Here is a 16,012-nt window from a genome sequence, read left to right on the forward strand (position 1 = left end):
GTGAATGCGAATCTGTCATGAAGAGATGCTGTCATGAACAGCAGATCGTTAACTTACATATCCGAGCACAAGATCTGAAGACCTTGACCCCCTCAATGTTTCTTCAGGACATTCCATTAAATGATATTTCTGATTTAGATCAAATTGAAAAGACTAATATTGTCTTGAGATGAAGACATATTGAAAAGGTTCGTGAAAGTCTAAAACGAAGGTTTAAAAGGGAGTATCTGGGTTGCCTTCGTTCTTCAGATAACAAAAAAGAAGATAATATACATGTAGATGACATAGTGTTAATTGGTACAGATGATAAAAAAAAGGCTCCATTGGCTGCTAGTGACAGTACTGGAACTCTTTCCAGGAAAAGATGGAATCATCAGACTTGTGAAACTACGAACTGAAAAGGGAAACATATTAAAACCAATCCAACTACTGTACCCTTTGGAATTGACACCAAATTACGAGAAAGTGATATCGGAACCTCAGAAGGTTCCGGAAGTGGTAGCTGCGAAACCTGAGCTTAATACTGACTCTAATGAAACTGTTCGCGTGTCTCGCTCAGGACGAAAAATAAAACCAGTTAAAAGACTGGATGTATAAACTTCTAAACAAACTCTTGAACTTTCTGTGTTTGAACTCTAAAATATTTATTTCAGTTTGCATTCTAATATTTTGAAATATTTCTGTTATTATGTACGTTATTGTTATCTCAAAATTGTATGTATGTTTTATCATTATGTTACTGTTTTGAGTTTGTATTCCCAAACTCAAGGTGGGGAGAATTTCGCGCCACTATCAAACTCCATAAGAGGTACGTTTCTCTGTTACGGAATGGCAACGAGAGAGATTGTTGTTAAAAGATGAATGATCGAACTGCTTTGTAACAATCATCTTTGTGGATGTTCCCTATTGTAAAATGAACCTATTACATTGTGCTAAGTAGTATTAAAATGCTATATATTAAAAGATCTTTCATCTGATCTAAATTTTAACAAACCGCTCATTATTTTCTCTTAAACTCACAATGTTCACGAAATATGTATTGATACAGTAATGAAACCTCGTGTGTGAGGTATACAGAGAGTATGGTTATTTAACGAAGCATGTGCATATATATACAGGAGAAAAAAATTTGTATGCAAGAATTCACTTGGACGAAAGACAACCTTAAACATGAATATGCTTATTCACTCAGAAAAGAAACCTCATGTGTGTGAGATAGGTAACAAATCATTTATGCGAAAAGGTGATTTAAAGGAACATATACATATTCACACTGGAGAGAAACCTCATGTGTGTGAGGTATGTAACAAGTCATTTACACGAAAAGATAGTTTAAAGAAACATACGCTTATTCACACTGGAGAGAAACCTTATTTGTGTGAGGTATGTAGCAAGTCATTTGCACGAAAAGGTATCTTAAAGGAACATATACTTATTCACACTGGAGAGAAACGTCATGTGTGTGAGGTATGTAAGGAGTCATTTACTTTAAAACGTCATTTAAAGGAACATATATTTATTCACACTGGAGAGAAACCTCATGTGTGTGAGGTATGTAGCAAGTCATTTGCTCATAAAGGTTATTTCAGAAATCATATTCTTATTCACACTGGACAGAAACCTCATGTGTGTGAGGTATGTAGCAAGTCATTTACTGTAAAACGTCTTTTAAAGGAACATATACTTATTCACACTGGAGAGAAACCTCATGTGTGCGAGATATGTAACAAGTCATTTACACGAAAACATACTTTAAAGGAACATATACTTATTCACTCTGGAGAGAAACCTTATCTGTGTGAAGTATGTAGCAAGTCATTTGCTCGTAAATGTGATTTAAAAAGTCATATACTTATTCACACTGGAGAGAAACCTCATGTGTGTGAGGTATGTAACAAGTCATTTGCTCATAAAGGTGATTTAAAAAATCATATACTTATTCACACTGGAGAGAAACTTCATGCGTGTGAGGTATGTAACAAGTCATTTACTTTAAAACGTCATTTAAAGGAACATATATTTATTCACACTCAACAGAAACCTAATGTGTGTGAGGTATGTAGCATGTCATTTCCTTGTAAAAATGTCTTAAAAAATCATATATTTATTCACACTGGAGAGAAACCTCATGTGTGCGAGATATGTAACAAGTCATTTGCACAAAAAGGTACCTTAAAGAAACATATACTTATTCACACTGGAGAGAAACCTCATGTGTGTGAGGTATGTAGCAAGTCATTTGCTCATAAAAGTGATTTAGAAAAACATATACTTATTCACACTGGAGAGAAACCTCATGTGTGTGAGATATGTAACAAGTCATTTTCACGAAAAGATTGTTTAAAGAAACATATACTTATTCACACTGGAGAGAAACCTCATGTGTGTGAGATATGTAACAAGTCATTTACACAAAAATGTAATTTAAAGGAACATATACTTATTCACACTGGAGAGAAACCTTATTTGTGTGAGGTGTGTAGCAAGTCATTTGCTCATTAAGGTGATTTAAAAAAACATATGCTTATTTGCACTGGAGAGAAACCTCATGTGTGCGAGATATGTAACAAGTTATTTACATGAAGAGGTAATTTAAAGGAACATAACTTTGGCTACAATTAGGGTTGCCACCTCTTGACTGTAAAAATCCGGGAGAGGAAAAAAAGTTTCTGGAAGAAAAAGAAAAATCTTTTTTTCGGTTGCAACTGAGAAACACTCCAGCTTCTTAATCTCGTTTAAAAGTATTTTTTGAGCTGCAGGAGCAAGCACACTCTCACTAATTCTTGTACATTTTGTTCTACCACAAGAAATCGTTTTTGGACAGAGAAGAATCTGGAAATAGAGTGCTATACAATTTGTGCAATCCTAGCTGTTAAAAGTGTGAGATGCTTAATCCTGTGACAGACTGAAGTAATTTCAATTGCTGATATATTTTTCTGTTCTTCGGAAGATTTCTTCGTGAAAAAGTTCAAAACCGATTTTGATGAATATTCAATATTAGCTACTAATGATTCTTGCTTTGGGAATGTCCAGTTAAAGCTATAACATCCTCGAATTTAATATTAACCATTTTCCAAAATACTTTACATTCTTCGTTAAAGTTGTCTCTCGTCATAAGCTAATCAAATTGAGTTAACACTTATCTTGAAATGACGTTGAATATTTTATCTCCTTTTGTGGCACTTGTTCACTTGCACAATCAGAATAATTTTTTTCAGTAGACGTTATTATGAAAGCATTTAAATAATTTCAATATGCACATGTTTGTGGATAGCTAGCTAACTGCAGGCTAAATGAAAGAATGGATTGAAAATGAGAGGGTGGCATTAGATGAGGACACATGCGCGATACGCCGGCATGAAACGACTACTCATTCCGTAAGATGCTTACTCACCGTAGATTGCTGCTGCAGAGAATATGTATTGACATAGACATTGTTTGGCTGTTCTGTGCGGTCGTGTGATTTTCACTGCTCTCAACCATTTCTTCCGTGCACAATGTGTTGTTATTTTCAAGAAACTTTATATTCCGGGAGAGTAATATTTATTTTAAATTTCTTCCTGGAGCCGGGAGATTTTAATTTTCACAACTGAATTCCGGGCGAGGTGGGAACCCTAGCTACAATGTGCATAACCAATCTTCCAGCAGACATGCTTATTATAATCCTTCAATCAAGCATTTCTGCATTTTGTGTGTATTCTTTTTCCTATATTCTAAAGTTTAACAGTTTTTATAAAGAAATTGTGATATTTTTTGCCTTAAGCTTCATTTTAAAATTCAGCCTTGCAGAATTTGTGAGCAATTTTACCACAATTCTATAATAAAACTTTCTGCAAGAAAACGGAATTTTGTAAAGAAAACAAAAAGGAAATGCTTATCCTCCATAGCCGAGTGCTGCATGAACTGAATTCTTTTTTTTTTGGCGGGGGGTGGCAAAAACAGATAGGTGTGTACTTGAGGACGAGAAAAGTGCAAAATTTAGAAAACAGAAAGATTTGGGAAAAAAACATAATTTTTTTTTTCAATTCGTCATATCTTTTCTTTTATAATAAAATTTATATTTTCTTTTGATATAGAGTCAAAAGTCGTTAATCCGGACTCGTCGGGACTTCGGCTATTCCGGATTATAGATCATCAGTTTAAATCTCGTAAGATGGCATGCAGAAATTCTAAAATTAAAAATATGAAACTGTAATTTATGAAATAAAGAACAATTATGATCTAGAGGGTATCAAAATTTACAGAAAGAAAAAGCTTAATATTTATTTGTTTACTTTATTAAACATTTCTTTTAATGTAAGTTGTTTAAGTTTTGCTTCGTTTCATGTGAAAATAGTTTCTCTTTAATTCTATTAAACAGACATAATTTCCTGTTCAGTTACAAAGTTCCGCTGTTCAAGTCCTATAATTGCTGTGTCAAGAACACCGACTAATTTGTCAATCGAAATTTTTTCGTTTTCAATAACCTCTGTCACTTTTCTTCGCTATCGGAAGCGAATTATAATGACGAGGAACTTGTTTTAAATCATATCAAAGACGGAGCATATCGAGATGAAATACTACATTTGGTAAGGAATTATAAGCCAAATAAAAACATCTGCGCTGAAGATAAGGATAGTGCTGACAAATGAACTTATAATTCATTACGCGCCCGCCGCGGCATTTCCCCGCCCAGCAGCGTGAAATTGATAAACAGATTTCGGATTTCAAAACATACTTTCACTTGAGATCCTTTACATATTAACAAATATATATCGGAAATTCTATTTGATATAATCGAAAGTTTAAGCTTACTCTTAAAAAATTGCTCTTACAGTTGCAAAAAATAATAAGCCGGATTGAATTCGAAAATTAAGGAACAACGTAATCATCAACATTAACTGAAATAGATAATTAGATAATTTTAGCTTATACGTCCATTATACATAAAACGCGCACGCGAAAACGTATTCTGCACTTGCGCACACTCATATGCGCAGTCGTAAAAGGTCTTATGCGCATGTGCAGAAAATTTTTAGTTTTGAGGTCCGAATTAACGACTTTTGACTGTATTAATAATTTTTACCAGTTTATAATAAATATCTATGGTTTCGTAATCTTCCTGAAATAAAGCTGTGAAAACCATGAACTTTCACCCAATAAGTAACTTTTAACTTTTCATCTGTAAAAAATCAAAAAATTGTGCTAAGGTTATTGCTTTCATATATATAACTTGTTTCTTGCTCATGGATCCATGCAGAATGTTTCAGATAGGTTTATACTTATATGTCCCTGATTATTGTCTATTATTAAATATTTAGCTTTGACATCTGGTTCTTGTGGAATATGAAATTCTGAACAGTGGTTAAATATTGCATCACCATGTCCATGCTGTAGCTTGCTAGTGCATTTTATTAAATTTGGCTCCTTTTACGTTAACAAAATATTGAAATTTCGGTCTGTGCAGGGCATCCTAGCAGGGGTCAAGTACTTAAAAGTATGCAGGCAGCAAAAATCGGGGGGGGGGCGGACTGTCGCAATAACACAAATAAGTATTTTAAATTCACTGCAAATATTTGTCATATGCAAGAGCTTTTGGTTGATCTTTGGATTATGGTAACTTGGCGAAAATTTGGCGACCAACTCTGCTACAGCAACCCTCTTTATTTTTGTTTTCCCCGCCATTTTGTCTTCTTGAAATAAAGACATGTTTCTTTTCTTTTTATTTACTGAACACTTTTTCCAACAATCTACTAGCCGAATTACACTTATGCTAGAAATTTTATGTAACAAAACTGCTTAATCATGACAAATATTAACTGCAAAATTGGGAAAAATGCACAATCGCAGAATCCTTGTGCGTTTTTCAGAATAGCACATACACATAAACCATTTACACGTGGACTTATTTTTACTTAAAAAAAATCATCTCAGAATTGCACAAAAATGGCATTGCACAAACTCTTCACTTTATGCATCTACACTGCTATTTTCTCATAAATTACAAAAATTTGCACGAAAATGCAAAAAAAATTCTGTGAATCTTTAAACTCGGTAAAAAGCACATATATGAAATTACCTGATCGCCAAAAAGTATATACCCTTTCCAAGGATGAACGTTTCCACGTATAAAATAAATAAAATATCCAAAAACTTTTACCTCTAAATTATCTATTATATTATAAATGTCACCAACGAATTCATACCGCAAACATTACAAATGGTTACAAATACTTAGTGTCAAATATTTAAATTATTTCCATGCACGTTTACTTCAACTGAAACGTATACCAAATTCCTACAAACATAAAATTCACAAAATAACTATCATTTAATTAAAATATCACTAAACCATGTACACGTCGACTTATTTTTACTTAAAAAAACATCCCAGAATTGCACAAAAATAGAATTGCGCACACTCTGACTATATCCATGTACACTGCTTTCTTCTCATAAATTAGAAAAATTTCACTAAAATTATGTGAATCTTTAAATCCGGTAAAAAGAACATATATGAAATTACCTGATTGTGAAAAAGTATATACCCTTTCCAAAGATGAACATTTCCACATATAAAATAAATAAAATATCCAAAAACTTTTACCTCTAAATGATCTATTATATTATAAACGTCACCAACGAATTCATACCGCAAACATTGCAAATGGTTACAAATACTTAGTGTCAAATATTTAAATTATTTCCATGCACGTTTACTTCCACTGAAACGTATACCAAATTCTTACAAACATATAATTCACAAAATAACTATCATTTAATTAAAATATAATTAAATTCAAAAACACTACTTAAAATATAAATAAGCACATACATTAAATTACTAAAAATTAGTTTACAATCCTAATTACTTTAAACTAAATCATTGCTAATAACAATTTTCCATTAATAGGATATTACTTTATTTACTCCTTACATTTAGAACAATGCATAAAAATAATATCCTCAAATAATTAAAAATACTAACTTACCTAATCTGCAAATTTTTCCTCCATACTTCCTCCGCTAAATTAAAAGCAAAATTCTCTTTATCACAATGCCTAAATAGCCATTTCGAATTCACTTTAGTTAGGGCCATGGGATCCAAAAATTAACCAACATTGTTTCACATAACACAGAATAAAGCTAAATATAAAATTTCCAGATTTCCCCCCTTTTCGGATTAAAGAACTGTAATTCGTCCATTAATGTCACATGACATATCTCATGATCTCTCATTTCCCTCACACAAAATAATGCGTAATCGGAACTGACTACTTCTCATATTATTACCAAAGTCCTAGGTAGTAACCTATCTCGCCTCCAAAATGTCGCCAAACTACCAGTTACCATATTCCAAAGATCAGCCGAGCATTTTATACAGTTTACCAATTTTGTGCTTAGTGAGTATGAGATAAAAATTTTATTAGTCATTGAGTTTTTTTTTTTTTTTTTTAATTGGGAGACTGTTGTCTTAAGAAAATTCGTGGGCAGTCTGTTACTTAAGGGCGGGCCTGGTTGTGTGATTAGGTATAAAAAAGTTTCTCAACTTCAATAAGCTTTCAATCAAATTTTGCACTTATCAGCACTGTAGAAAAACCTCATGTATGTAAAAAGGCATTCGGAAAATATTTTTTACATAGATGTAAGAAATAGTTATTTACTAAATGTGTCTTTAAGAAATATTTTGTTTTTATATTGCCAGAAGAAAACATAATTTTAACCTTCAAAGACACATACTGCCTTTCTATATTGCATGTACCAAAGTAGAGTCTTGTACTTATCTTATATTTCGTGCTTTGTTTCGGAAGTATTTGCACTGATCAGCTTTAAGAGAAATGGGAGCCTAAATTGATTTTGAAATTCACTGAGGGAACATGATGAAATATTTCTTTTATAATGCAACATAAGAATATAAAGAATCTGAAAATTTCGTACTTTATTGACTCTATTGTTATTTTTAACCGAAGAGATATTCCGTATAAAAATTATATTCAATTGATGTTTGCAAATAGGACTCCTCTAACAGAAATAAGAATTATAATCTGGCAAAGTTATGTTGTTAACAGAATATAATTTTTCAGATCATTTTAATTTTATTTCATGTGATTGACTGAAGTAACATTGCATCTGTTGTACTCTTCCTGTTTTGTTTAATAAATCTTTTTTTTTTTTTTTTAATTATCACTATAAATGTTTTTGTCATTATTTACATATAGCCTTAAAAGTATAGGGGGGAAAATGTACATATTGAATTTAAGGAGATATTTAAATACAAGAATTCTAAAATTTGTATTTTGAAGTTTGCAAAATGGAATGATCTATAATCCAGACATCAAAGCCACAAACTTATGCATGCGCATAAAGCCAGTAAAGCGTGTACCCATGCGCGGTTCCGATAGTGAAGAAAGTAACAGAGAATGTTATTGAAAAAGAAACAATTTCGATTGAACAGTTAGTCGGTATTCTCGACACGGCAATTACAGGACTTTGTAACTGAACAAGAAATTATGTCTCTTTATAGAATTAAAGAGAAAGTATTAGCACAAAAAACAAAGCAACTTAAACAATTTACGTTGATAGAAATATTTACCAAAGTAAACAAATAAATACTAAGCTTTTTTTTGTAAATTTTGATACCCTTTAGATCATAATTGCTCTTTATTTCATAAATTACGGTTTCATATTTTTAATTGTATAATTTCTGCATGCCATCTTACCAGAATTCAATTGATGATCTATAATCCGGAATCGCCGAAGTCCCGACGAATCCGGATTACGGACTTTGTACTGTATAAAAAGTAAGTCATGAAATCATTTTTGCCAGTGCGACTTGATACAAGTTCTTAAAAATTAACTTTTCCTGAATATTTTTAGATTTACTATTTAATTTATTTGTAATACTTAATACATCAAGCATAGGTATAAAAATACAGAATTTTTTCAAAAACCCTCTAAAGGGGACAATGAGGAAATATGTTTGGTAGATATTTAGTACAATGCACATTTATTCATATACAAATATGTTGTAGAACATAGGTGTTAACATGTTACCTCCTTCAAACAAACATTATATTTACATTTCTGTATGAACTTTTACAACACTATTTAAGTATTTTATGTTATTTGCAATATAAACCTCGCCATAGAATTAGAAATAACTCAATGTTAATGTTAATTACATATTTCATTATTTTTATTAGTTTTTAACTGATAGAGAGTGTAATACTAAACAATGTCTACTAGATAAGTTACCTAAGTGGAAATACATAAAATCGACTTATGTACAAAATACATATACAGTTAAAAGTTGTTAATCCGGACTCGTCGGGACTTCGGCGATTCCGGATTATAGATCATCAGTTTAAATCTGGTAAGATGGCGTGCAGAAATTATAAAATTAAAAATATGAAACCGTAATTTATGAAATAAAGAACAATTATAATCTAAAGGGTATCAAAATTTACAAAAAAAAAGGCTTAATATTTATTTGTTTACTTTATTAAACATTTCTTTCAATGTAAGTTGCTTCGTTTTTTATGTGATAATACATTCTCTTTAATTCTTTAAACAGACATAATTTCTTGTTCAGTTACAAAGTTCCGCTGTTCAAGTCCTATAATTGCTGTGTCGAGAATACCGACTAATTTGTCAATCGAAATTTTTTCGTTTTCAATAACCTCTGTTATTTTCTTTGCTATCGGAAGCGAATTATAATGATGAGGAATTTGATTTAAATCATATCAAAGGTGGGGTACATCGAGATGAAATACTACATTTTATCATCATTATAAGCCAAATAAAATAAAAACGTCTGCCCTGAAGATAAGGATAGTGCTGACAGATCAACTTCCAATTCATTGTGCGGCGCCGTGGCGTTAAAGATAAACAAACGTTAAAGTTTAGATAAACAAAGGATATGCCTTTATCCATTTTTTGTAGCAATTCCACATTTTGTTTAATGAACTTCAAAACATACTCTCGCTTTGTAGATCATTTGCATATTAATAAATATATATCAGAAATTCTATTTCACATAATCGAAAGTTCAAGCTTACTTTTATAAAATTGCTCTAACAGTCTGCAAAAAATAATAAGCCGGATCAAATTCGAAGATTAAGGAACAACGCAATCTGCAACATTAACTGAAATAGATAATTAAATAATTTTAGCTTATCTTTTACCGCCCATTATACATTAAACGCGCACTTGTAAACGTATTTTGCGCACGCGCACAAGCATATTCTCAGCCATAAAGGCCTTACGCGCATGTGTAAATGCCTATGCGCATGCGCAGAAAGTTTGAAGATTTGAGGTCTGGATTATGGGTGTCCAAATTAACGACTTTTGACTTATTAGAATGCGCTTTATGTATAAAGTAGAAAGCTAATCACAAAATTATAATAAGTTTGAGTGTTAATTATAAAATTTTTAGATCATACTGGTTATATTTACTAATTGATTGCAGCGAAATAACTGTCAGGTAAATGTGTTTACGTACAGAATTGGGAATGCATCTCTAAATATAAATGAATGTCAGCTGTTGTAAAAGTATATTTATGGGTACCCCTTGGCCAAAATTGGCGTGTTTTGATGCTACATGGATACGGAGTTTGCGCAATTCTTTGACTTCTTATTTTGGCTTTGTGTAGTATCGACTTTAACGCCAAAAATATCAACACTACACAAAGACAAAATAACAAGTCAAATAATTACATAAACTAGGCACTGCACACTCCCTTGACTTTAACCATGTACACATCGACCTATTTTTACCTAAAAGAAATTAGAGAATTGCACAATCCCTCACTTTGTCCATGTACACATCGATGTATTTTCACTTAAAAAGTCAAAGGAGCACCCAATTCGAGGTAAACGTATATTACGGAACATTCAACTACTCAGGTTACCATAAATGAAACAACAACTCTTGGCGATAAACAAAACAATAACTTGGCAATATATGAAACAATTTTACGATAATACAAGGAGTACTCTTCAGTCTACTCTAACCGTCGGGGGTATATGCATGTATAGTGTCAGAAAATACGATAGCTGGTGACCTCAAAATTAACACTTCCAGATTTTGTGTGCTTTCCCTAAATTCATGTGTTCTCCCAGATTCGAGATTTTTCTTCATTATATAATGCTGGTTGAAAAGGGTAAATAAAACTAACCAGTCATAGATTAGCTGTACTTGTACATCAAACTTGTATAAATACACTTTTCAATTAATTACGTCATTATCTTTTCTGCTGCATTCCTCTCCCTAGCTTCTGTCTTTGCTAACGTATCTTCTATGCTCTGCTAAAACGATGTTGACCCATTAACTTGTATAAATTGTATGTGAGAAATCATGATCACTGTAATTAAAGAGTATATTGTTATAGATTAGAGTCGAAGGAAACGCAAATAGATGGGGGCCATTTTTTTAACAGAAATATAATTTTTAGACCATTTGATCTAAAAATGTTAAAGCCAAGTAAGAATGTGGGTTATCTCCATAGAGTAAGTACATCACACAACGATAACCATTTTATAAGAATTTAAATGTTTTCCCCTGATTTGGAGCCAAGGCTGCTCTCCGAGCTTTATTCTGACTTAGCTAACACAAACAAACAAGATCATTCTTTCTCTTCTTCTTCTCTACCGGAATATAGGTCATTTCTCTAAACATTCCTGTTTTCAAGTCTAAAAAATATAATAATGTATAATTGAGCTTTAGAGTTTTGCAACAAGTAAGATGGTTGCCATTCATATTTCCTTACAAGCGTCTATAGAAAGAAGGCAAGTTATGGAATCAGGATCTGATGTGCATCTCACTTTGCGCACATGCTGCCACACTCTTCATGAAATCCTTTTGTTTATTTACATGAAGTACCATGTGGTTTGAAAATCTGTGTCATGTGGTTGAGAATGATGCATTTGTATTAATTCTGTATGACATATCTGTATATGATCTACTGTGAATACAGTTGAACGAATAAATCCATGTTTGTTAAAAAAAATGAATTTATGCTTGGAGATTAAAAAAAAAATTGCTAATGCAAGTTATTAAGTAGTGTAGTTTTTAATTAAAATGATTCCTTTTTAATTATGCATTTAATTAATTATGTACAATAAATTATTATAATATAACCTATAACTGTCTACTATATATTAAAATCTGTCCGCGTCTGTTTGTTTGTAACCTCATCTTCTCAAGAACGGCTTTATGGAGAGCTTAGTGGAAGGTACCGTTGGATTCAGAATTCCCGTATCTCGCCATATTGACCATTCGCATCTTCGTGCGACTTTAATTAGCCGAGATATTAATTAAAAAGTCATTTTTCCCTACGTTTTTAGCATTTCTTTCGCTTTCTTTGTTGGGTTTTCCCCTATGAAAGGGATATTTCTCCGCGGCAAGGGGCGAAATTAAGGTACTGGAGCATTTTTAGGCATGCCGCTAATTAAGCGTCTAATTGGCGGATCGACTTGGGGCAAACGGCATCCGTCATTTGAAGATCCGAGAATTAAAAGTTTCGAAATTTCTAGAAAATTGGATGATTGGTTCCCAAATTACGAATTTTCCTTAATTAAACTAAATGAGTCGGAAAAATGCACAAAAAATACGTATCTCCGGATCTTACCGACCGATTTTTTTCAAATTTTGAATTTTGCACTTCTCGGATGCTCAAATGAACGTTAGCGTTGATTGTAAACTGTTTTGCTAATTAGGAGCCTAATTAGCAGATTCATTAAAAAAGCGCTACTACCTCATCTCCCCTTCCTAACTCTTCGTTGATGGCCTTCGACTCGGAAAGCGACGGGTGTCGGAGGGGGGAAATGGTACCCGCTCGACTGTTGGAATCGTCAAGGCCATTCGCCGGAGTTGAAATTAGCGTAGTGGCGCTTTTTTATTCATTATGCTAATTAATGATCTAATTTTCCAATCAATCTAGAACAAAGAGCATCTTTCATCTGACCATCCATCGATTGTAAATTTCTAAATTTGGAGCCGATCGCATGATTAGTTCCCGAGATACGAAATTTTACTGAATTTTTCTTAAATATAAAAATTGAGCCGGAAAAATGCACAAAAATACGTAACTTTTGAAAGAATTAACCGATATCGTTCAAATTTTGAATTTTACACTTCCCGGATGCTCAAATGAACGTTAGCGTTGATTGTAAACTGTTTTGCTAATTAGGAGCCTAATTAGCAGGTTCATTAAAAAAGCGCTACTACCTTTATCTCCGCTTCCTAACTCTTTGTTGAGGGCCTTCCACTCGGAAAGCGACGGTAGTCGGGGGGGGAGATGGTATCCGCTCGACTGTTGGAATCGTCAAGGCCATTCACCGGGAATGAAATTAGCGTAGTGGCGCTTTTTTATTCATTATGCTAATTATTCATCTAATTTTCCAATCGATCTAGAACAAAGAGCATCCTTCATCTGACCATCCATCGGTTGTAAATTTCTAAATTTAGAGCCGATCGCATGATTAGTTCCCGAGATACGAAATTTTACTGAATTTTTCTTAATTACGGAAATTGAGCCGGAGAAGTCCACAAAAATACGTAATTTTTCAAAGAATTAACGGATTTCGTTCAAATTTTGAATTTTGCACTTCCCGGATGATCAAATGAAGGTTAGCGTTCATTGTAAACTGTTTTGCTAATTAGGAGCCTAATTAGAAGGTTCATTAAAAAAGCGCTACTACCTTCTCTCCCCTTCCTAACTCTTGGTTGACGGCCTTCGACTCGAAAGCGACGCGTGTCGCTGAAGCGGAGATGGTTTCCGCTGGACTTTTGGAATCGTCAAGGCCATTCGCCATGGATAAAATTAAAGTAGTGGAGGATTTTTATTCATTATGCTAATTAATCTTCTAATTTGCCAATCTCTCTGGAATAAAGACCAAACCTCTTTTCGAAATGTGGCTATTATAAGATTGTAAATTTCGAGCTGATCGGACTGTTAGTTGTTGAGATACTATTTTTTGAGCATTTTTCGAACAATTCGTGATTTTTGGATCTGAATAAGAAAAGCAACTTTGAATAATACAAATTAATATTTCTAATAGCTTAAATCAGCGTCCTCATTTGTGTTACTGAGCTACGTAATCATTCACTGCTTTTGTTATAATATATAAATTCATTAATATATATACTGTCGTATTTTTGGTAACAAATGTTTCTGTTTGCGTAAAGCTAATATTAAATATAATTAAAATAATAAATATAATCACTGGTAGTTCGATCCAACTTTCGAATCCCGGCGAACGGGCTGCCTGCATGTATGTTTCATGATTTTCCGCATGTCTAACGTGTATGCAGTATCTTTTGGATGCATTCGTGATTAAAGCGGATGCAGCCCGGGTAAAATCGCTGAACACTGGTAGTTCCGACGAACTTTCGAATACGGCGAAATTGAATATGGGAATTCTTTTAATAAGAAACAATGATAAGCGGGCTTCAGCCCGCTCAGCTGGCGGGCTTGCTCGCTAGTTTCTAATTAAGCATGCTTATCTTCTGTAAATTATTGTTAGAACATGCAAATGATAAAGAAATATGCTATTTTATGCTAGTTTAATTTTTAGCAGGTAATTACAGGACCATGACAAAGAGTGCCAATTATTTGTTTCTGAAATTATTTTATTGCAGTTGTACTAAGCTCATGCGTTAAATGGTATTAAAAAGCTTATTTACGGCACATAGGAGCACATTCTGATGCATCAGCTATGTGATAATTTAAGCATTGGGTGTTGCAACTGGCATCTCAACAATGAATTGAAAGACTGACATTTCATCATCTGTGCAAGCAGGGCTGTGGAGTCGGCAGGAAAAATGACTTGACTCCAATTCCTGGAATTTTAAAGACTCCGACTCCTCATATATGTAAACATATGCACATGGGTTACAGCTTATTCTTTTAATAGGAAAGAAGTAATAGATGCTATAGATGTATATGTATAGATGTAGTATATGATCTACAGTGAATACAGTTGAATGAATAAATCCGTGTTTGTTAAAAAGAATTAATTTATGCTTGGAGATTTAAAAAAAAAAGTATGAATGGAAGTGAAACAGTCATCCAACTACTGAAAGTGAAACTGTTAATTGCATGTTCAGTTTTTAATGGTGATAACTCACTCACTGTCGTCCATAAAATGCCTATTCTTAAGCAAATAATATTTTGAATATTACCATTGAGGAAACAAAAGCATTCGAAAGACAAAATGCACCTTTGTATCTGGTACATTATGCATGTGTCATAAATGAAAGATATTGAATTAATATAAATATTTAAAAAAGATGTACTAAGATATAATATTAATAACGTGATATATATATATAGGGAGTAATGGCCAAAATCAGAAATATAATCAGAAAAAGACAAAATAAATATGCTTTGCCTTTGTGTTGGTGGAAAACTTGGTGTTATATAAATTATGACATGGGATTGTAACTAGGGATTTTTATTTTGAATGATTGTATAAATCAGTCAATGTCTTTCCCACAAAAAATTATGTCATGGTATCAAAATGCATAAGCCTGTCCATTTGTGTTAACAGTTTAACGTTAAAAATGACGACACAGGATGCCAATTTAACTTCATAATTGTAATGCTACTCATGCCCTTATGAATGATAACAATAAAATATACTTAATGCAATTTCATTATTAATTTTCATGGATATTCGTAACAAAGAGAAAATATAGTAACTGATTGTGCAGTTAGTGTAAAAATATGAATTGAGGAAAACCTCATATTGCACTTCAAACTTTTACATTTACCGATTTAGAAATTACAAAATATGTTCAGAGCTGCTGTAAAGCTGTTTAATGTATTTTCATTTTTTGTAAAACAACATTTTGTTGCAACATATTCCACCTATATGAAGTAACTATTGTTATTGCTAATACTAGCAATGGAACTTTCAGCAACAACAGAAAACTGCAGTGAAATTAGGCTGAATTTCTTTATTTGTTTAAAATCATTCAGCAATAAATCTCACAATAATTTTATGTTCACATATAGTTTATTTACCTGTA

At 32.6% G+C, this 16,012-nt stretch overlaps 1 protein-coding gene across 1 annotated transcript; it reads left to right on the forward strand.

Annotated features, from left to right (window-relative positions):
* The first annotated feature begins 872 nt into the window (after nt 1-872).
* LOC146994139 (uncharacterized) lies at nt 873-8,142 on the forward strand. Its single transcript, XM_085826876.1, has one exon. The coding sequence runs from the start codon at nt 1,171-1,173 to the stop codon at nt 2,500-2,502; it is 1,332 nt and encodes a 443-aa protein (XP_085683002.1). The 5' UTR covers nt 873-1,170; the 3' UTR covers nt 2,503-8,142.
* Nucleotides 8,143-16,012: the final 7,870 nt, after the last annotated feature.

The sequence above is a fragment of the Stegodyphus dumicola genome, chromosome 11, assembly GCF_044657685.1.
Source record: "Stegodyphus dumicola isolate Sdum_Otavi_A_Nest chromosome 11, ASM4465768v1".
NCBI lineage: Eukaryota > Metazoa > Arthropoda > Arachnida > Araneae > Eresidae > Stegodyphus > Stegodyphus dumicola.